Source organism: Plutella xylostella, chromosome 19, assembly GCF_932276165.1.
Source record: "Plutella xylostella chromosome 19, ilPluXylo3.1, whole genome shotgun sequence".
Taxonomy (NCBI): Eukaryota; Metazoa; Arthropoda; class Insecta; order Lepidoptera; family Plutellidae; genus Plutella; species Plutella xylostella.
The window spans coordinates 9,095,234-9,119,680 of NC_063999.1; the positions used below are offsets into that span (position 1 = coordinate 9,095,234).

General features: G+C 37.9%; 2 protein-coding genes across 3 annotated transcripts; one reads left to right on the forward strand and one right to left on the reverse strand.

Annotated features, from left to right (window-relative positions):
- Positions 1 to 229: 229 nt before the first annotated feature.
- LOC105388602 (minor histocompatibility antigen H13) lies at positions 230 to 14,751 on the forward strand. Of its 2 annotated transcripts, XM_011559539.3 has the most exons (7): positions 231 to 505; positions 2,259 to 2,440; positions 3,015 to 3,189; positions 3,668 to 3,851; positions 4,377 to 4,553; positions 13,611 to 13,743; positions 14,204 to 14,751. In XM_011559539.3, the coding sequence occupies exons 1-7, from the start codon at positions 314 to 316 to the stop codon at positions 14,268 to 14,270; spliced, it is 1,110 nt and encodes a 369-aa protein (XP_011557841.3). In that variant the 5' UTR covers positions 231 to 313; the 3' UTR covers positions 14,271 to 14,751. The 2 variants fall into 2 exon arrangements, with proteins under 2 accessions (XP_048483529.1, XP_011557841.3); XM_048627572.1 differs by lacking the exon at positions 14,204 to 14,751 and having other exon boundaries at positions 230 to 505; positions 13,486 to 13,623.
- Positions 14,752 to 16,504: 1,753 nt separating this feature from the next.
- On the reverse strand, positions 16,505 to 24,156 carry LOC105388601 (RNA 3'-terminal phosphate cyclase). Its single transcript, XM_048627574.1, has 9 exons — positions 23,979 to 24,156; positions 23,783 to 23,900; positions 23,473 to 23,599; positions 22,775 to 22,960; positions 21,600 to 21,738; positions 18,721 to 18,839; positions 18,017 to 18,164; positions 17,211 to 17,321; positions 16,505 to 16,717 (listed from the first exon to the last, which is right to left on the reverse strand). Exons 1-9 carry the CDS (start codon positions 24,018 to 24,020, stop codon positions 16,628 to 16,630), a joined length of 1,080 nt encoding a protein of 359 aa, XP_048483531.1. The 5' UTR covers positions 24,021 to 24,156; the 3' UTR covers positions 16,505 to 16,627.
- Positions 24,157 to 24,447: the final 291 nt, after the last annotated feature.

The following is a 24,447-nucleotide window of genomic DNA, read 5'->3' on the forward strand; positions in this document are numbered from 1 at the left end:
AGTTTTGCACCTTTGTTGGATGTAGTTTTGAGTGGAAAATAATGGGAAAATAGGTACATATTTTATACAAGGACTTTGTTGATTTTATTAATTTTTTGCCTCTTTCAAATACCGTGGATTAGATTGAGCTAATCGGAATTTTTGATCATTATGTTACAGGAAATAACCGTAAATTTACGGTTCACCTTTTCAATAATAGGTACGGTACTGCCAACCTAGCGATCTAAAATTGTACACTTGTCAATTTCTTGTCAAAGTATAGTCCGTCAGCAAAACATCTTTTACATTCATTTACTTACAAAATTCAAGCGAAATGGCTGAATCCGCCACAGAAATACCCATTAGTATCCCAGAAAGTGTAATAGAAAATGTTAAAAATGCAACAGAAAGAGTTCCCGCGAGTATCGAGGGTGTTGCGATTGCCTACTTAAGTTTAGTGGTTATGGCTATTTTGCCCATATTTTTCGGGTCTTTCAGGTCTGTAAAGTACCTAAAAGAGCAGAAGGTAAGTCAGAACACATTTTCATATCGTTAAGTCACTATTAGTTTATGTAAGTATATACGAGGCCGGCACGAACCACGAATCATTGCCGTGGCACTATTTGTACTTCCCTCGATCTGCTGGAACTAATGCAGTGTATTTACTTTACTCTATGAAATAATGTAGGTACTATTATGTACATAATGAGTTGGATAATGAAACAACCTTTACTTAGCTGAAAGTAGTAGGTACTTTGCCTACGCCAGGCAAAGTACCTACTACTTGATCTTAAACCTCTATAAAAGTTCAGTTTTAAAACATAAATACATAGACATTTTTTAAAATGTAGTAGGTATTTGCTAGGTATTCTATGTAATTACATTAAGGGCCGATTCGGCCAACGTCGAGTAACGTTTTACTCACGAGTAAAGTACCAGTTACTCGCGAGTAAGCAGATTTTGCATTCTACCAAACCTGAAACCAAGATAACTAGCTTATCCCAAGAATAAAATGTTATACCGCCAAAATTGACCGTGTAACGAGCTTATCCGAGAGTAATTTTGTAATGGCGGCAGCACATCAGCTGATTAGAAAACCGTCATAATGACATATAAACACATCTGTCAAAACATAAACAAAAGTACGTTAAAAGGCAAAGTCTCAGAATAACAACAGCGAATAAAATATTAAAACATAAACAATTTCATACTTTTATAATCCATTCAAACTAAGTTGGCATGTCATTTCTATTGCATGCTTTGAAACGCAGCTATTTTTATTTTAGTTGCATTACAGTTTCGTTCCTCGTTCATTCAATTTAATCATGGTATAACTTGGTAGAATGCAAATGCACTTATCCTAGATATTTACTCGCGTATAATTTTAATTCCGGTATAGTTATTCTCGTGTAAAGTGAAGTTTGGACGAATTCACCCTAAGTAAATTATAAAATACATAACTGAATAACTCAAGGTTTCAAAATTCTTAGAAAATGATATGAGATTAGTTATCACCATAAATTAATTGCTTCTAATGTCCAGGAAATTATTTCAGAAACAGTACTTACAGAAATTATCAGGCAGAGCCTCACTATTAATAACTAGTGATCAACTTGCCATTTATCAGTAATTACTTGTTAATAACATTCTACTGTCTTTTATTCAAATCTGTAAGTTCAAGTGATTGTGGACCAGTGATATCTGCCAACCAACTGATGTATGTTGGGGTACAAAGTATATTGTATACTATTGGCTAACTGTACTTTGTCTCGGGTTAAGTCACTGCTACATAATTATAGGATTGTTATAATATCCATTGTTAAATAGTGAAAAATTGTAATTAGCTTTCAACTATACTTTTGGTACCTTACATTTACTTATACTGTAAGTTTTCCTTAAAAATAAATAGACAGAATGGGCAAATAACAAATATAGAATGAGAAGACTGTACACACAACATTTACCACACAAATTTCACTGGACCTAAGGCCTGAGAGGTAGCTTAAGAAGTAGTGGTTGGATGAACACAAAGGAATAAGCCTTGTGTCCTTGGGAGAGGCATATGTCCACTGTCCAGCAGTGGATAATTATGCACTGATGATGATTTACCATTGTAAAATAATGTTAAACTAATTTTAAGATTTACTAATTAATAGATTTGTCAAGAAATAAGTTCTTAGGTAGTAGGAGGTACCTCTAAGTTGGGTACTATTCTCAGATGTATATCCACCCCACAATTCTAAACATAACTTAAAAGAATATCTATAATCTATCTGCAGGATGCAGGGGAGCGTGCAGAGACAATGTCCAACAAGGACGCACTGATGTTCCCGCTGATCGCCTCGTGCGCTCTGTTCGGCCTCTACGTGTTCTTCCAGATATTCTCCAAGGAGTACATCAACATGCTGCTCACCGGCTATTTCTTCTTCTTGGGAGTGCTGGCCCTGAGCCATCTACTCAGGTGTGTATTTTGCAATATTTATTAGATAAAATAAATTATACAGGGTGCTGCAAAAAGGGTATACTAAGCCGAAACCTACATGTGCAGCATGGTATATCTAAGCCTAAAACTGAAATCAGAATTTGAAAATTCGCAAAAAAAATAATTCATTTTCCATAGAAACTTTGTTGGTCACGTGACTTTTACTATGGTTTTTTTTTCGGGAATTTCCAAATTCTGATTTCAGTTTCGGGCTTAGATATACCATGCTGCACATGTAGGTTTCGGCTTAGTATACCAATTTTGCAACACCCTGTATAAACATATTCATATAGGTACTTTATAAAAACTTACGATGTACTAAAAAAGTTATAAATTAGACTTTGTAAAACTATACGATCTATATTACTGTACTTAGTATTTGTATGAGATATGATTATTTTTCTCATCAATAACTTTTATATTCCACGCACAATCGCGCATCTCCTCTCTGATTATAGCTGAACAAAAATCCTATACAAGCCTACATATAATACTTACTTGAGTTTTTTTCCTACAATTTGAAATTTAAAATCAAATTTCTTCCTCCCCCCAGCCCAATAATCGCGTTCCTAGTCCCCGCGTCGATCCCGAACGTGCCGTATCACATCCACTTCACGCGAGGCGAGCGCGAGCGCCGCACCGACCTCGTCAACTACAAGTTCACCTCGTACGACGTCATCTGCCTCATCATCTCGCTGGTGCTGGGCGCCTGGTACTTGTTCAAGAAGGTCAGTGCAGAATACTACTTAGTGCTGAGCAAGATTTAGCCATTTTGCACACATCATTATCATTAGGCTGTAAGCCTCCATACTGGAGTCTCTATTTCTTTCGTGTACATTTTTAGCTGTATATTTTTTTCATAATACAGATGTATGCTAAAGTAATCCTATAAAGGCCATGTTTTTTATGTTTCTTTTGACTACTACTATGTTAGTTCAAAACCATTCCCACCCATTTAAAGATTTATAAAAGTATTCACTTAACTTCTCAATTAAAAACCTCGAACCAGTAATTCACAAAACACGTGCTGCTTATTATGCATTGCCCGTCATAATGTAATATTTTCTAAACTGGCAACAGTGCAAGCTTGACGACAGACTTTTCTCCTTAGGACCGGTGTACCGTGTAACTAATAATAATATTTTATTTTTAACAATACATAATTACATATCACCATTGTAACCTCGACTCGCGTTAACCCCGCAGCACTGGATAGCGAACAACCTGTTCGGCATCGCGTTCGCAGTCAACGGCGTGGAGCTTCTGCACCTGAACAACGTGGTGACGGGCTGCATCCTGCTGTCCGGCCTGTTCCTGTACGACATCTTCTGGGTCTTCGGGACGAATGTGATGGTCACTGTTGCCAAGAGCTTCGAGGCCCCGATTAAACGTGAGTATGAATCACATGAGACGGTTTTCACAGGATCAAAATACAGAAAAAAAAACGGTTCTACATCCTGTCGTAAGTCTTTTCGTCGACATCTTTTTATCAGTGTTTTAGTCATATTTGATTTAAATCGGCTAAGCTGTTCAAAAGTTATTCGACTTTTAGTGTTGAATGTTGGGGGTTTTTAACATTGGTTAGGCTTATACAATACAATACACTTTATTTAAATACTGTCCCTAATAAAGTAAAATAAAATAAAAAAAATTGCACCAAGAACAAAAATTACAAAAATCAAAACTTCAAAATAAAACAGTACAAAGATGCAGCCTTATTGCTTATAGCTATTAGTGATAAGACCGCCTTTTTTGTACCTATGTGTTTGTATTTAAGCTTTGTATAATCTATTCTTGTGTACAAATAAAGAATATTCTATCTATCTAGTGTAACTGTCAATTCCAGTGGTGTTCGCTCAAGACCTGCTAGTCAACGGCCTCAGCGCTTATAACCCACTGTCCTTCTCAATTCCAGTGGTGTTCCCTCAAGACCTGCTGGTGAACGGGCTGAGCGCGTCCAACTTCGCGATGCTCGGGCTCGGGGACATCGTGGTGCCGGGCATCTTCATCGCGCTCCTTCTCCGCTTCGACCGCAGCCTGCAGCGAGGCTCCGAGCTGTACTTCCGAGCCACCTTCACAGCTTATATACTCGGTGAGTAGTACATAAGCTGTACAGCACATGCTGAGTCAGAGCCATTTTGCTGACATAATACACACCAGAATTATTGTGATTCTTCATGTCACTGTTCCTATTGATGTTGTTTTGTATTTAATACCAATCTAAGTAAGCTCATCCGACGCATCTCAAGCTCTCATTAATTCAAGTTTTCGTCTTAGACGGATTTTTACTAGTCATACTGTCAATAATTAAAATAATTACAATTGTTCACTACTTGGAAGGAACTGGTTCCACACACAGGTCACCCTAGTTTAGGCTTCCCCATCTTGTATGTTTTTGCTTCTTACAATAAAGATATACAGGGTGTTAACTAGAATGCGTTTGAGCGGGAAATGGGGGTTAGTATTAGTCTAACCAAGCACGTTTCTAAGAAAAAAAACATCAGAATCTCGAATATTTATGTTTAAAGTCTAAAGTAAAGTGGAAAGTTTTACCTTAATCAAAAACATGGTCACCCTACACAAACACATAACCAATGAGACATTCGATTGCAAAAGAACACACACTGTAAATTTGTTATCAACTTCACTTTTCATAATTTATTTGATGTAACTATGATTGTAATTAATTACACAGTAGGTAATAACAATTATTAAATAAAATTGAAATTATTCATGGTGATTAATGACATACTAATCAACAATTAAACAGCTGATTGTCATAAAGTTTGATAGATCGTACAGAATATAATTTATGACTTTCTAGGAGCTCAGAACAATAATTAAACCTTTTTACTCAGAATAAGGTACAAGCGTTTAGTATTCACCCTTGATACTTACCACATTTTATTTTTCTTTTATTACCTAAAGATGCGTACAGACCGGCCCAACGAACGTCCACCGATGGACATTTATCATACATAATACAGGGGCAGATTGAGCAACGAAGGTCAACAAAACCCGTTCGTTGGCGTTCGTTTGGCCGGTCTGTATGCAGCTAAAGTTAAAAGACCACAATGCATAACAGGATGATAACAGGGTCTACTTCAATGACGAATGAGCCGTTTTCCTTGACAGCTGTCAGTTGAGCTTTTGGGTAAGCCGATAGATGGCGTGAAAACGCAGTGTACCAACTGTCAAAAATTACATAGAGAGCAAAGAGTACTAAACTCAGAATAAGAACTCACTAGTTGTGATTAAATGTCGGGTGGTAGCGCGAGCCATCCTTCCGAGGCTCAGACTGCATGTGGCTTGGGATAGTGCTAAGTATCAAGGGAGGAGGAGCAGATAGCTCAACTACAACTCAATTAATACAGGAGAAACACAAGGAAACTGAGAAAACTTGAAAAGAACGGCTGTACGCACAATCGCACTGAACGCTGAAGCAACAGTGACATCGACATCATAGAGAAAATAATACTAGAATTCTACCTACCTACGTCACTTTCACATTTCGTTAGCCTCACAGAATAACATATTGTGATCTGAGTGTGTTCTGAGGGTTTGAAAGTTGGTACAACCCCAGACAACGCCATCTATTTCTCCAAAAAGGAACTTTTTTTTTTTTTTAACAAACGCCTCATTGGTTTACTTACACTCGCTCATCTCGATTTGTGTTGTGTACTTGCGATTGAGACGTCTTTGATGACGAATAGTACGGAAATCCTCATAATAAGTATGGCCTCACTTTAAATACCAGTAGAATAATAACAATCTCGCGTATCATAACCATCGAGTATTTATGATAGTCATTACAATAAAATCAAACCGCGTCCCGTGGTTACAAATAATTAGTATATTTTTCTCTATATGTTTAGATATTATATTCTCTCTTCTATACACTTTATGTTTTGAAAACCTGAATTATTCTTCAAATGCATGTTATACAAGTAAACAGATATCAGACGTAGTTATAAACGAAACAATAAAATGTAATTGCATCTTTTACTCCATTCAATCAATAAGAAATCGCTCACATTTTATAAATATAGTACATTATGCACATACCTATAGCGTACGGATTCCAAGTAATGCTCGCCATCAATATATCATTATTTATAGTCACATTTTCAATCCAGTTACTAAATATTATCATTTATATTGTTCAACTAAATGTCACATAACGAAAAAATAACAATATTTTACCAGAACTGTAGAGGTACTCGCACTAAACTGAACACTATCTATTTCAATATTTTGTCCAATAATTACGACGTCATAATAATCACAGAATCGTGGCTAACTCCAGAAATTAATGACAGTGAATTTATCGATGATAGATACTCGGTATTTAGGTGTGATCGCGATCGCATAAAAACGAATAAAAAGGACGGTGGTGGCGTATGGATCGCTGTTCTTAAGGAACTGAAAGCTGTATTACATCACCCATATTTGTCTGTATCACCTCACATAGAGCACGTTGTAGTAGAGATACCTGGTCCCTCGTTGGGTAGAAAAAATTTAATAATAGCCTCCTATATTCCACCTAATTCTAATGACTCTCTATACATGACCCACCTCGAAGCTATGCACAAACTGGTTGATAAACCAGATGTGGATGGGTTCATAATTGTAGGTGACTACAACTTGCCAGCTATTCAATGGGCGCGTTCTAACACTGAAAATTCTGCACTATCATGTTCGCGCACCGGCCGAGTCTCGCAGTATATTGCCGATTTCATGAATTTTTTCAACGCATACCAATTTAACGACTGTAAAAATTGTAACGACAACATTTTAGACGTACTTATCACTAACAAGGAATGTTCCCTGAGAGGCTCACAAAATCATCTCTGCCCACCAGATAAACTACACCCTCCACTCTCCGCCACCGTAACTTTTAAGACTTCCTACACGCCTCTGAAACGAAAATTGATATCTAAACTAAATTTTCACAAAGCAAACTATGACCTTATTAATCGCGATATTACCAACACAAACTGGGATGATATTTTGTCACCACTAAAAGCAGACGCAGCCCTCACAGCTTTTTACAATAAAATTCATAGCATTATAATACAGCACTGTCCTATGTCTTCACCCAAAAACTCCAATTACCCATTTTGGTTTTCTCCAGCCTTAATCCACATTTTTAATAACAAAAAAAAGGCATGGGTAAAATGGAAAAAATACAATAATTTATTTGATTATGAAATATTCTCACTTTATAGATCACGTTTTAAATCTGAGGCCCGTAAATGTTACTCAAAATATATAGAATCGGTCGAAGATAATGTATTCAAGAACAGTAAATATTTTTGGACATATATAAATAATCGCAAAAAAAAACCGGGAATTCCCTCCTCTATGTGCTATAAAAACACTACCGCTAATGATCCCACAAATATTTGTAACCTATTTTCCGATTTCTTCCACTCCGTCTATGAACCGTCCACGCTATTGGGTGATAATTTTATTCCGGTACCTGACTACGCCCCTCACGATTTATTTATCAGTGATATACACATCAGTTCCCATAAAATATGTAGGGCACTGTCCTCAGTTGACCCCACCAAAGGCCCCGGCTCTGATGGAATTCCTCCTGTTTTTCTTAAGAACACCGCTAAGGATATATACAAACCCCTTTCATTAATTTTCAATAAATGTATGTCGGAAGGAACATTTCCTACAGCGTGGAAACACGCCAACATAATTCCCGTACACAAAAGTGGGCCTAAAAACAACGTAGAAAAATACCGTCCTATCTCGTTGCTACCAGCTTTGTCGAAGGTCTTCGAGAGATTAGTGCATGATGAAATTTACCCTTCGCTCCATAGAATAATTTTGCCTGAGCAACACGGTTTCACAAAAAATAGATCAACCACTACAAACCTCATGGTCTTCACAAATTTCGTATTTCAAAATCTCGATGACAGAACCCAAACGGATGCAGTCTACACTGACTTTCAGAAGGCCTTCGACAAAGTTGACCACGAGCTGCTCCTACATAAAATTGCGTTCAACGGCATTCGGGGTAATTTACTTAGGTGGATGGTATCCTATATTTCTAACAGAACTCAAACAGTAGTTATCTGCGGTCATCAGTCCAATACTATCCGAGTTACCTCCGGTGTCCCTCAGGGGTCTATACTGGGGCCTCTACTCTTTATTCTTTTCATTAACGATATTAACACTTGTTTTAGAAACTCAAAATTTTTACTCTACGCTGACGACTTAAAAGCATTTAAAAGCATAAATTCACAAAATGATTGCCTACTATTCCAAGAAGATCTCGATCGACTTACAGAATACTGCAATAATAATAAACTACATCTTAGCCTTCCAAAATGCAACTTTATAAATTTTACAAAAAAAAGGAAAATTACGCAATTTCAATACATGTTATGTCATTCACCACTTAATAAAGTAGACGCCCTGAGGGACCTGGGAGTCATTCTCGATTCTAAATTACATTTAGATCAACATATTGATAGTATTGTGAGTAAGGCATATAAAATGTACGGGCTAGTCATGAGGTCAACCACAGACTTTTCACGTCCTGAAACACTTATCCACCTCTATAAAAGCATAATCCGCCCACAGCTTGAGTATGCGGTACCAATCTGGAATCCCATATATAAAAAATATAGTGACGCAATTGAAAGTGTTCAACGCAAGTACCTCCGTTCAGTACACTTCCGAGTTCATCGTAACCGCAACCACCTCTCTTACACCGAGTTACTGGACGAATATGGCCTCATTCCACTAGATTCAAGGCGACTTATCTTGGAAGCCGTAACGCTGTACCGACTTTGTCATAGCCACTTTGATTGCACAGACCTATCTAATAAGCTGTATTATGTTGTACCTAGAACAGTGGTGCGGCGGGAGGCGCGCGCATACCGCATGTTCGCGACGAGCCTGCGTCACACGAACGCCGGCCGGCGCGCGCCTCTCTGCCGCATCGCTGATTCCTACAATAAGCACTTTGAGCATATTGATATGTTTTCAAAATTTGCAGATTTTAAAAACAATATACACAAAGTTTTCAGAAATTAACTAGATAATTAAAATTAATTTGTTATTATGTTTGGATTACTACATATTTGCATTAACTATACCATATTTGCACAATATTAGCAACAGGTTGCTTCCTAAATCATTACAGAAATATCTTCTTTTTTTTTTCTCGTAAACATCACTTTACTTCCACTATCAAATCACCAATCATCGCACTTCTAGATTTTGAACTTTAATAACAGTACTATGTTAACATACTTGTAGACAATGTTGTGGGATGTATATTAACATAATTATATTTAATCTAAGTCTACTTAGTAAGTTTTAATGTACATCTGTTTATTGTCTCAAATAAATAAAAATAAAATAAAATAAAAAATAAAAATTACCTTCTCTGTGGATCTAGTCTGTCAGTCAGTCATTGTTGTTTACTTGTTTACAATCATTTTTTACAATTATTACCTAAAAGCTCAGATCAACTACAAATAGATTCGCAATCGCCGTGTGCACTATTCTCTTTCTCACTCAAACCATAGATCAGGGGTCGGCAAGTAGTTTTATGTAGAGTCCGGATATTGGTCGAAATTTTTTAAAAGGTCCAGAAAAAAAAAACAACTGATGTACAGCTATGTATTACTAAAATTAGTGAGAAAAATTGCATCGGCGGTCTTGAGCCAGGTTTTTATAGTTTGGTTCTCGTGAAGAACAGCTAATTCGAAGAGTGTCTTCTAAGTGAGCGCGTCTGTTAATCTCAAACAATATCTACTTGTTTTTTAAAAAAAAACTGTTGAAAAAGATGTTTCGTAGGTATATGCATGTCGAATCAAAAATAGTCGCCAAATTCATGGCAAGTTTTTTGCAATTTTGATATTTTTCTGGGACATGTTTGACCCAAAATTCTTCAGTTGACACCTTTTTATATACACTCACGGGCAATGAAAAGGTTCCACTGAGAAAAACACCAAATTACTACTTAACGGAAAAGGCTAGCTTATTAACGCCTTCTGCAACCTTAAACTACATTTAACAGAGCATCACCAACTAAAAACAAAAATATTTTGGTAAAATTTTAATTTAAATATTTGAAAAAATGGGGGTTGTTTGAAGTCGGAATTTTTTGAGTGGAACTTTTTCATTGCCCGTGAGTGTATTTACAAAGACATATCTTCTTGCAGATCGATTATTTCCATTTGAAGTGACGCCTTTGGCAGATTAAATAACTTGCAGCAAGGACTTTTGCTTGGCAGCCATATCTGTCCATTCGGCGGCTGCATCAACTTCATGAAACAGAGATAGCTTGCCCATCTCTGCAAAGTCTTGGAACCTTTTGGCGAATTCTTTGCTAAGATCGGTCAAAAATTTTGTAAAAACTGCAATGACTTCTTCAGAGTTCTCCTTAATATAATTATTATGGTCGTCGGTGAAGCTATAAGTACCTATGAACAGAGCGCGCGCGGCGACTCGACGGCGCGGGCGGCGCGGCGGCGGTGCGATGTTTTTGATCGATATCGATGTTGTAAAACAGATTATTTAGATTAGGTAGGTACTAAGTTAGATTGGTTCAAAATATTACAATAATATTCTAAGTATTTATTTATACTTGACATGCCTACATTACAATATTTGGCGGTCCGAGGTTGAACCTTTCGCGGTCCGCAAACGGACCGCGGTCCGCCTGTTGCTGACCGTTGCCATAGATGTTGCCGACAAAAAAATAAAACCTAAATATGGGGAAATTTAACTTATCATAATAACAAAAACAAAACTTGAGTATATCGTCGGTTGATAGGAAAAAGACACTAAAGGCTAATTTTTCAATAGCCAGACAAAAGTTTTGCTGGGAAATAATTTTGATGCTCTTGCGTCTCAATGTTTCTCAATGTTTGTATTACCCAGATAACATTTATCTGAATATTGAAAAATCAGCCTTAGTGAGTTTTTCCTGTCAACCGACGATATAAGAAAAAAAACTTTACTCATACTTATTTGATTTCAATATAATTATTTAATATACACAAACTGAGTGGATTGTATAATTCATTGTCTTCGTCCAATCGAAACAATCCTCTTCAAAATGTGCCGAACACAATTTTTGTATGTTTCCTTGGTTCCCAATTTGTGCGACCGGTAATGTCTATCCATTTTCTTGATATTTTTTTTCTGTCGGAAACCTATGAAAGAGATAAATGGATGAGCATGAGCATTATAATCGTGGGCCAAATATGTGATGGGGTTTTTTTTAAAGGAAACACGTATTTCGTATCAATACAATAAACTTTATATTATACAGAAGAAATCACACATGGAAGAAAAAAAAAGAAACGAACGTTTCCTCACAATGAGAGGCACCTCATTTGAAAGAGGAGAATGACTTCTACAAAATACAATCTTCACAAAAACCGAATTCGTGCGCCCCATTTGTAAACCCAACCCGAGTCCGTTACAATTTCTAGTATTTTCTTTGCATACTATAATATTTGTGGGTAAAATAAATTTTCAATAACTTGCAACACCATGTGATTTGTTATGATATGGTACCTCGTAATTTTTACTTAAAACTGATACTAAAAGACCTTACAGTATTAAAATTAGTATCGTTTTATATTAAAATCGAGCCAATAGATAGTACTATGATGAATGTAAGCTTGTTAAACTTGATAGTATCTACTTACATGTGAAAATATATCTCATCCATCATTCCATCGTGTTTTCGTTCAATATGCTCTGTACAACCGAACAAAATCCATCCACCCATGTCACACACTCGTTAAGTGATGATAATAGTCTAATAAACTTAATAAACACCCACAAATCACTAGCAAATCAAAAATAAATAGCATTTAGAAAATTTTGTTGTAACTGTCAGCCTTTGTTTGGCACAGATTTTTCATTTGTTTCATTGTTTGGCACAGAGAACTGACGTAAACAGGCGCCACAGCAAAAAGGACAAAAAACATTTACATCTTAACGTTTCTTTCTTACGCTTAATGTAGCTAAGCGTCTCTTTTTCGCAATGTCAGAACTGTCACGATTATACCCCTGTGCCTAAAAGGGAAAAGGTACCTACAATTCTATCTTTTGATTACCAAGCCTTGTTCCTCATTTCGTTTTATGTTGTGCTGTGCTGTGAATACGTGTGACCTATGTTATGAAGCATAAAATGAAAATGTTCTGTATTCATAAAAGATAATTGTGTATCAATAAAGTGATACTTATGGAGTAAAATGAAATGTCTACAATGGATTGGGTACTTTGAGTACCCAAAATCTCGGTAGGTACCTTGACGATGTGGCTCCACGAGTGTGGTGCAGATGCACGCATACTTTTTTATTGACCTTGGCTTTGAATTGTTTGGCCTTGATCTTGGCTTTCAAGTTCATGGTCATTCTGTCAAACGTACCTAAACCTGAATAGGGTGACTATGAAATTTTAAAATGTACTAAATAAAACTGTTTTATGTTGGTCAGCTTAAAGCAAATAAAATACGTTTTTTAATGTCTTATCGTGTTCAGTATCATCAGCTGTATCTACCATTTCCCGCTCCAACGCAATTAAGTTAACACCCTGTATTATTATTATGTTTTATAAAGAAGTTGATTATGTTATACAGATCGTAATCACAACCGTTGAGCGGTGGCGCTTCAATCTAAATCCACTATCTCCAGAGCTTCAGATATCGACCACCCATCCACAAACCATTTGCCTATTACTCTTCACCACAACCAACTTGACGACCGAATGGCGTAGTGGTTAGTGACCCTGACTACTGAGCCGAAGGTCCCGGGTTCGATTCCCGGCTGGGACAGATATTTGTTTAAAGACAGAGAGATATTTGTACTTGGGTCTTGGGTGTTGATATTTATATTTAGTATCTATCTATCTATGTATTTGTGTATATATATATCAGCTGTCCGACACCCATAACACAGGTTCTGCCTAACTTGGGGTCGGATGGCCGTGTGTGAGATGTCCCCACATATTTATATTTATAACCTCCCTGCTTCCAGGTCTGCTAGCCACCATCATGGTGATGCAACCGTTGAGCAGTGGCGCTTCAAGCTAAATCCCACCTAAACCCATCCAAAACCATTTGCCTATTACTCGTCACCACAACCTCCCCCTTACCTTCCAGGTCTGCTGGCGACCATCATGGTGATGCACGTGTTCAAGCACGCGCAGCCCGCGCTGCTGTACCTGGTGCCGGCGTGCCTGGCCACGCCGCTGGCGCTGGCGGCCATGAGGGGCGACCTGCCCGCGCTCTTCCAGTGAGTCCATGCTATTACAACACCCAGGATTGCAGAAATCAAGGGGATATGTACAAAGGTTCCACTCGAGAGAGCCACGTAGAAGAACTTCGTCCCCTCTCAGAATAGAAATGCCACTAGTCTACATAGTAACCATGCAGATACAGTGTTGGAGCCTACCTGCCCGCGCTCTTCCATCGCAGCTTTACTACAATATCGACTCAACTCAAAATTTTGGGATTTTGACTTTTTGAGCTAGACCGACTTAAAACTCACTGCTCAACAAAATCAGCTCAGCTTTGTCAAAAAGAAAAAAATTACAAGTGGAACGATAGAAACATGAATTATACAAGTTAGACACCAGAGAAGACGTATGTTGTTCGAAACCTCGTTTCATGGCCATAATTTGTTATTATGGCGGTTTGTCTCAATATGTTGTTTAAGTACACTTTTTTAATTATTTTTTGGTTTATTTTTACAGTTACGAGGACCAGCCGGCGCTGGAGGAACCAGCCGCAGGTAGCAGCAAGTCCAAGAAGACTGAGTAGACAAACTGAACCTTACACCCTGGACTTAGAGCACAAACTACAACTACACTGTACTGACAATATATTTGTGTAAAACTCTTATTTCACATGACATCGGGACTTTAAATATGCATTAATTTTACTGTGGTAACGATTCTTGTATGTGTATTTTAATTCTAAAGTTAGTTCTATCAACTTGAAATTGGATTATACAGGGATTATCGGAAATTCACAGTAAAATCTCTACTAATTATACAAATGATCCATTTATGCCAAGCCTTAAATCCTTCAAATCTTCTTTATGTACTCTGAAGAAGGAGAAGAACTTAATTGGTTTTCAGTTTTCAAACTTGATATCAATATCGAAAGAGCTAACTTACGATTGGTGAATCAATGCAAGATCTCGGCTCAGTCAGAAAATTCCATGATGCATTTTATATTTTTTTAAAGACATAGTTAGTTGTGATTGTACATTTGTGTTGCGGAGAGCCTTTTGGTCGACTTCCAAATTATATCTTCCAATTGGATCTATATTGGTTGTAGAAATTTTAAGCGACATCTCAAACGTAAATAGACCTTTTTAACTATAAATGATTTGCGTAAATGAAGTATAGAAACTTATACAAATACAATAACGTGAATCTGTAATTTAATTACGACAGAAAGTCTATTATCGTTTGTCATGTCTTTTTATTAAAAGGATACCTTGATAAATTCAAGCTAAATTATAAAATTTATGGATCAATTATATTTTATTCAATTTGCGAATATTACACACAGTCGTGCTATGAGAAAGATTTTTTTAGATATTTTATTGAATCGGAAGCTATATTTTTTTTGTATATACATGTATTTATTCGATTGTTTTCTTTCTCTTGGACGAGTAGTTGTGAAAACTAGTTTATTAAGTTTTATTTTTGTTGCAAAAACATAAATATATAATTTTCCATATAGGTTTACACATAACATAACTTAGATACTACTGGTTACCAATTCGAGTACTTACTTACATAATACAAGTTGTAATCTAGTTATTTCTGTGAGGCTGTATATTGTCTGCTACGTTCTATACTTTAGACTAAAAGCCTATGCAGGCACAGTCAGCAACTGACGCAGTAAGCGGCAGCGGCGTACTGAGGGCCTAGCACGGGCTAACGTGGCAATTCGATACTACACAAACATATGGAAAAAGAACAGCGCCAACGTAGTCAATTTTGGAACTAACTTTGCCTTACTTTTTCACAGTGACAGTTGACGATACGCAACGTAAACGGAGGTTCGAAAATCTTGTAATCGCTGCACTGTACAATACACTTTTGAAAAAAGTATATATAAATTAATATAAAGTTTTCTCGCATACAAAGTGGTGCCTCTGGCGGAAACTATCGTGAAACTTTTCACATTTTCTGTGTGTAAGTTTCACGATAGTTTCCGCCAGTTTTACGATAGTTTATGCAGATGACATGAAAACGTATGCTTTTTTGTCATACTATAAAACCTGTAGTAGACCCTCTATTGGTTACAGTCCACTGCTCACTGCATCTGTCAGCGACTGCCTGTGTGTCTGACTGGAACTGCACCTAATATTCATTCAAAATTTACCCGCAAGTCATAAAAAAACGTAATTTCTGTAGATTTTAATATATATATATATATATATATATATATATATATATATATACTTGCCTCATTCATCTTCTGTTTTCTGTATGTATCGCACTAGGACCTACTAAAATCTATTTTTCTAAAACATGTTTTTATGGCTGTCGAAAAAAAATCGACTTAACTATTAAATCTTACCTTTCAAATCTTTCGCGGAGGCCTGACGTACTTTTTTATACTTTTCGATAAGGGCGGAAAGTATTGTAAATAAATCTGTTTCATAAGCATACTAATACTACGTATCTCATGGGAATTGTGGCCGTTTTGCGATGTATTAGTAAAACGCTGTTACTATAAACCTTGAAGATAATATGTAGGTATTATCGAGCTTTTTTAATGTAGTTTGAATGAATTTGTAGGCGGCAGCCAGACAAAACAGTATGAAATAAAATTATGCGCGTCATACATAATGGTAACATAATTCATAATGTAATATTTAATAAATACCAAGTTCTGAATTCACATTTTGTTATTATTTTTGCCTGATATAGTTACTAATATTTCATAGGGAATCTAATAATTTTATTAGTAGTTTTAATTAAGTATCCCATCTATATGTTACAATGCGTACATTTGTCTTAAAGAAAACCAAATTTAATGATATTTACATTTATTATTTACAAATCATATTTATTTAAATTTAAATAAATAACTTATATTATATACATACTTGTATAAGGTACCTACTTAGCATAATTTACTTCATTGATGTAAATTTATCTGGGAGGGATGTTGTTATTAGTGATGCCTAATCCATCGCACTCAATGATGTTAGTGTCGCCGCTGGGTACCACGTTAAAATGTACCTGAAAAATAAGGAAATATACTTATTGTAACTAGACGGCCGACTGGTGTAGTGGTTAGTGACCCTGACTGCTAAGCCGTCACATCTAGGCTGTTTTTAACAGCGTGTGGGATTCATCAAGCTTGCGGGATTGCCCCGCACGCGGTCATACGTATCACAGAATACGAATTACGAATATGCTCGCCAGACGCGGGAAAATGGCGGCCATCCCGCGTGCGTGATGAAATCCGCATGCTGTTATAAACAGTCTAAGGGCTTTTAAGGTACACATAAAATATAATAAACTAGCTGTTCCCGCGCGCTTCGCTTCGCCTTAAAAAGTTTTCCCGTGGGAATTCCGGGATAAAAAGTAGCCTATGTTCTTTCCCAGGGTCTAGACCGTATGTATTCCAAATTTCATTTAAATCCGTTCAGTAGTTTTTGCTTGAAAGAGTAACAGACAGACAGACACAGTTACTTTCGCATTTATAATATTAAGTTAGGATTAGGATAACCTTAGCGATGGTTTTAGCGACGTGCATGGCTGTCTGTGTGTGCAGCGTGACGTCAGCTACACGTAGAGACGAGCGGCCCGCCGCCAGCGACATGAACATTATCAGCTGGTCCTGGAACAGACGAGCGGTTTAGTCAAAGAGAACTATTTATTTATTTTAACACTTTATTGTACACAGAAATATAAATACATAACAATTGAAAAACACAGTAAAAGCATACAATGGCGGGCTTATTGCCAAAAAGCAATTTCTTCCAGCCAACCTTTGTTGGTGGATAAAAGAGTTACTTACGAGCTATTAAGTTACAGGTACAATAACAATACTAATTTAATACAGCCTACAATTTTTGTTGCTCAATCTTAAGAACTGTTATACATGTACGTTTTTACAGGATGATACAAAAAGGGCAGCGGCAATGGGGTACCTATATAATAATATGGTCGCGTACGGCCACACAGTAATCCATCTGCACAGCGGAGTCTAGATAGCGGTATAGCGAATAGCAAACATACCTACTCCAAGTTACACAGCTACTCGAAGTTTTTCATGAAAAATGGCGCACACACAACAAAGATGCTATAAGCATAGCAAATCGTCGCTGTTTTTGCCTAAATGTTCTATGTCATAGAAAATTTATTTAAGGTTTTGATCTTTATAATTATCAATTTCAATGAATTCACAGTTCAAAACCTGAAATCTATTTTCGATGACATAGAATATTGTACAATTTGTACAATAAACAGTTAAATAAATAAGTAAATATTTTGCAATAACAGCGACGAAATTAAGTTTAGTTAGGATCTCACCTGCGCATGTTCATCGACGCAGGCGCCACTAGTGGCCGTGGCCGCGAGGGCCGCCCCCGCCGCCCGCCCCGCCGCGCCCGCCCCCGCGCCGCGCCGCCCTAACGCGTCCGCGCCCAGGATACAGCCTGATGAAGTCTCTGCTACTAGACTGAGGATGATATAAACGTTTGAATGAATTTGGTGCAGTCAGGCTCATAATTAGGCTGACTTACTCTTTCAGGAAAAAACGGCTTGATCTATTATGATGAAAAAATGTAAGAAGCTGATAGTATTGGCCCTGAATTCCGCGCCTAGGATACAGCCTGATGAAGTCTCTGCTACTAGACTGAGTATGTAATGATATACATGTTAGAATGAATTCGGTGCAGTCAGAACTATTAGTAGCTGTACAGCCTGGCAAGTTCGTGTAGAAATGGATTTATATTTTATTGTGGGTTGGTGGACCTACTTGGAGGCCATGTATAAAGAAACGTGGCGCCTCTATTAATTACCTTTCCTTTGCTAGGTTATAACTTCGCTTTTGTACTTATATTGTCAAAATATTATGAGTGTACCACCATTTCACATAGACTCGGTCACTGCGGAGAAGAAATGACGAAAGAAACTCCTCGAGCAACTTTTTAACCGACTTCAAATCCGAGTTCTTTCTAACTAAAAAAGGAGAAGTTTCTCAATTCGAATCTAGTACAGTTAATCCAACTTACATGATCCCGCTGCAGTTGTCGGGCGCTACGGCCCGATCCTCCTTGTAGCACTCTATGTGTATGTCTCGACACACCCCGGCCAGCGCCTGCCGCGCCGCCGCCGCCATCTCGTGGGCCATCTGAGAACCGACATCGGTAGGTTAGTAGCTCTGTGTGCGTGGCTCTTATGAGATGACTAAACTTTCACACACGGCATAGAGCCACAAGCAAAAGATTGAATTGAAGACTATAATCGAGATTAAAACTCCGAGGCTTTACTACTTAATTTGTTCTCCCGAGCGCTACGATAGACGATGGAACTACTGATTACCAAGAAATTTCACCTTTGGAAATATATAGTGGTTATTCTATTATATTCTCTGTGGGGGTGTAAGTACTTGCACCTGGCTCTCTCGAATGGAACCGTTGTGCATATCCCCAAGGTCTAAACTGCCTTCCTAAGCTTGGACCATTTTCCCACCACAAAAATACAAAAAAATACAAAAATTGTTTATTGTCTTAACAAAGATTTCTTAATAACTAGTAATTTGAAGCCTCCTTTTAGGCGTTGGAAACGCCTGTGCAAGGAGACTCCGCTCTTCCTGTATATCATCTAGTTTAAACTTAAGCGTTTATTACTGGTTAACAATTTTTGGTTTTGCATGCAATAGATTAAAAATTAAAAATAAAAATAAAAATTAAAAATAACAATTCAGAATGTGTACGTAATTGATTAATTATAAATATAAAAGTACCTGCGTGGAGTGTGCGCGTGTGCGCGTGTGTGTGTGTGTTTGTGCGTGTGTGCGTGTGTGTGTGTGAGTGTGTGTGTGTGAAGGTGTGTAATTGTGTATCAGTTGAGTGTGCTTAATTGTCACTGTAAGTGTAATATTACGACAATTCCGATAAAAGTTCCTCTGTTTCCGTATAATTAAGTTTAGCTAGCCACTCGCTTACAGAAATTTTGCATTCTTTGTATGTTTTGTCCGCGATGTCCAGCTGTTTGTTGAACCTATTATATAGTTGGGCAGAACGCTGGTCCACTGCGGGTTGGCGGGTTCACATATCTAGATTTGCTAGATCTAGATATGCAGGTTTCCTCACGATGTTTTCCTTCACCGTAAGAGCGATGGTATAGAATAGAATAGAATAGAAAACATTTATTCAACACATAAACAGCAACATTATCAATACACATTACAATTAAACACTTAAACTAAACCTAATCTACATAGTGCTTAAGTATACATTGTACTTAAGTTAAAAGAACTCATTGGTACATGTCAGCGCCGGTATTCGAACCCGCATCTCTGGCGTGAGAAGCGGGCGCTTACCCGACTGAGCTGCCACCGCTTTATCTGCCATATATATACAGGGTGACTTTTTAGTCAGTAACGAAATTGTAATATAACATTCCTTGGTTAAAAATATAACTTACGTGTATTTTCTTTCAGTACCTTTCAGTACTAAAATTATAAGATATTGGCACTCAAAGTTTTCTCCAGAAAACCAAGACTCATGGTCACCGTGCGCGAGTAGCGCGTCTGGCCACGCCCACTTGCCCGCGAATCCTAACTAAGCGAAAGTAATTGTGTCTGTCTGTTACTCTTTCACGCCCAAAACTACTGAACGGATTTGAATGAAATTTGGTATACAGATGGTCTCGTCCTTGAAAAAGAACATAGGCTACTTTTTATCGCGGAATTCCCACACGAAAACTATTTAAGGCGAAGCCAAGCTCGCGGGAACAGCTAGTTTCAAATAAATTCATAAGTTGCTCAATGATTTTCCCCATACTTTCAAGGGGTTAGAACCGTCAAATTTCAATAAAAAATCCAAATCCAAGGGGACCTTACCGCTACACCGTAATTAGCACACACTTCCTCAATCACTGTAAGTGATGAACAATTGATGAAGTATCAAATTGTTCGAAGTGGAGTCCCTTCTACACATCTACACAAAGTATGGCACGTCACAACACTTTCAACTCATTGTATTTTAATTTATTTAACACCACAATGTAATTTTTCACTTCCTCGAAAGCGACAATTATCTTATTTCTGAGGTCTGCGAGATTTTGGGACTCTTCAACATACCTACTCCTACTCTTGGTTAGAATACATTTAGCACACACACACAAACACAACACAAGTCGGCCCGGGGTGCGCGCGCGTCGAAAGAAAAAAGGTTTTTGAGTAAACAGAGACACGTGTGACGCGGCGGTGAGCAGGCGACTGACGTCAGATCGATGACGCATTACCCATTAGCGGCGGCATCCTTTGCAAAATGAAGCTCCGCCCCTTTCTCACGCTAAACGAGAGTTTATTGGTTTATGGCGGCAATAAGGTCTAATTTCGGCTTTGTTTGTATCGTGAGAAACCTATCGCTTTTAACTTTTATTGCTCAGTGACTCAGTGACCATATTTTACCAATATTTCGGGATACAAAAAAAATAAATCATGAAAAATTTACCTACTAATTTTTTCATTGAAATCGACTCTATTGTACATACCTAACTCATGGAAAAAATTTCGTTAATGACTAAAAAGTCACCCTGTATATATATATATATATATATATAAAGGATATAGTGGTTAATTTTTACTAACTTTATATAGTATAGCTGCAACTATACAACGTCGGCTATCTGGACGACCCTGGCTGAGACTTTTATCAGTCAATTATTACGCGCAATGTTCTCTATGAGTTCTCGAGTGGAGACCACGAACAGGCAATAGGCAAACGCAGCGTGGGACGCCCTCCTGCCCGCTGAACCGACGACCTTAGGCGGGTCGCCGGCAGTGGCTGGATGAGGACGGCCGAGGACCGATTTTGTGGCGCTCCTTGGGAGAGGCCTATGTCCAGTAGATGATTATTGGCTGATGATGTGGTAACCGTACCTTAACAGGCAGCGTGCCGGCGACGAAGCTCCAGCCCTGCACACGTTGCACGCGCCCCGTCCCCGTGAGCTCCACGCCTCTCAGCCGCGCCGCCGGCCGGATGTGGACTGAGACGTGGCCGCCGCCGCGGGGGTAGTAGCTGCGGAGGATGTAGGCTATAGGTAATGATGGTGGTACTGGGATGTAGGCTATAGATAATGCTGGTGGTACAGTAAGGGGCAGAGAAACCTGACCCCCCTCAGAAGCATTATTTCTATGAGAGGGGGGTCAAGTTTCTCTGCAGCTGACCATACCAGGATGTGGGCTATAGGTAATGCTAAAACCCCACTTCGCTATTCGTATTTGCCAAAACTGTCATGTGTGGTCAGTGTATTCGCTAAAATTATTGCCCAATTGCTATATTTTTGGTAATTGGCAAATACAGCTAACACCCAATAACAAAACGAATAGCCAAGTGTGGTGCCAGCATAAAAATGTTGGGTGCACGAAAAAAGCTTGTATGACGTATCTTAAGTACATTTTATAAGTCTGGCGCACCCTGGTAAGTCAGAGGCAATCTGACTAGCTAATCCTTTCACCACGATGACCGAGGCCACATCTTCTGAATGTAAAACCAATTTCACTGTGAAGGTTAAGAAGAAAACATCATGACGAAACCCATTTAGAATCTAGATGCCAAATGACCATTGGTCATTGACCATTAAAGGAAAATGGCCATTTCTCTATGGCGCCATGACCCGCCAGAGCAGCCATTGATGAAACATATACTGACGTGTAGCCCATGACTACAGTAGGTATATCCTGGTGTAAATTTTAATATTATTAGGCATGAGAGAACGAAGATATAGGTGATGAAAGATCAAGTCCTTGTACTGTACTAGATGTTTCTGTCGGGCAAAGTATTTTTTTTCAAAGTGGTTTGTTTTTTTTATATTTTTCCCTAATTTAGAACACCTGCTTTATCACTGAATAAAAATAGGTTTGGTTAGTGGCCGCAAAGCAGGTCAGATTTTGCCATTCTCTTTTAAAATACTGTAAAATAGCTGCTGTACAGTGATGTTAAAAGACAAAAGCTTTTATTTACTGTATAATTAATGTTTTCTTATGATCCTACATTTTTTACAAACTACTCTGTTTGAAAAGAGAGCTCTTTTGTGGATGCAACTGCAACTCACCCACGCCTATGCAAGTCAAAGTCGAAGGTAGCTCCAAACTTCTCAAGCAGTGGTCTGAACACTTCGGTGAGGTAGTCCACCTGTGGGGCCATGTCTGCGTTAGTGCCTCCCTTCAGCTCGAGGGTGACGGGGCCGTCGGCTAGAAGCGCCACCGGCAGAGCCACTTGGAGAAGCAAGCTTATGGACCTGACGGGATGAGGTGGTACATGATTTCTCTTCTGACGACCGAATGGCGTAGTGGTTAGTGACCCTGACTACTGAGCCGAAGGTCTCGGGTTCGATTCCCGGCTGGGGCAGATATTTGTTTAAAGACAGATATTTGTACTCGGGTCTTGGGTGTTGATATTTATATTTAGTATCTATCTATCTATGTATTTGTGTAGATATATCAGCTGTCCGACATCCATAACACAGGTTCTGCCTAGCTTGGGGTCGGATGGCCGTGTGTGAGATGTCCCCACATATTTATATTTATTTTTATAAAAAAAAAATATTTATTTATATTTATTTTGTTATAGGAATACATTCATTTCTGTTACGGTTGGACCTTAATTTATCTTTTAGACTGTACAATATTCTGGCTATGGTTCTCACAATTGGAAACTTTGTAGGTACTTATGCTGGAATGTAAACCAGTTGAAACACATAATAATGTATCAATTTATAGTAATTTTGGACAACAGATTGAAAAGGTTTACCCTGCAGTTTTAGTGTCTGCTACATAATGGCCGCCCTTGATCTGGCCCGGGGAGAACTGTATTTCCGTGGAGCCAATCTCCACGCCATGCAGTGCAGCACCGCACATTTCTCCCACCAGCTGAATACCTGCAGCAACATATTTACAAATTTCAATAATATTTAGACAAGTGCAACTTTATAGATTCCAGTCATGGAAGTAGAAAAAAAATCCACTAGGATTTCTGGCTCTCTCTGTCTGTTTTTGACTGTATTCTATTCAGAAACCTGCATTTACTGAGAAGATATTGAAATCTATAAGAAACATGTAACCTTTTAGATGTTGTGCCGCAAGCCCCGGCTTGCTTCTGCCGGCCCTTATTCTAGAGACTCGGACGGGCACCCCCATGATAGCGCTAAAGGCTACTGACATGCGGAGAATTTGCCCACCCTGCAAATGAACAAGCATTGTTTTAATAAAATTCTAAAATATTACACGAAAAATATTAAAATCTATATTTATACTTACACCCTCTAAAACACTTCCATCAATATCAATAATATTAGACATACTTTATGTTAGATGGCTTAGATTTTTACTAATTATATATTCTAGATAAAACGTTGATTTTATTAGTTTCTCACACAAATATTTGATTTTTAATCAACATAAACAAAAGCTCGAAATCACGAAATGATAGAATAACCAGAGAGAAAGTACGAACTAAACGTCAAAGACAGCTGTTTCCCTATGTTATATTCTATGGACAGCTGGGGTGCTGGTTCTTAGAATAAGAAGTCAGTCTTTAACTTTTATTTTACTTCCCAGATTCACAAAAAAATACTTAAGCTTATCATAAGTTAACTATCATACCATGAGATCATAAGTAGATCACAATATTTCCTTTGTGGTAAATCTATGCGGCGACGCTGACGTTATTTTCCAAGAGGCCAAGGGTTCCAAAGACAATATAAACTTTTGAAGCTGTTATTATTTT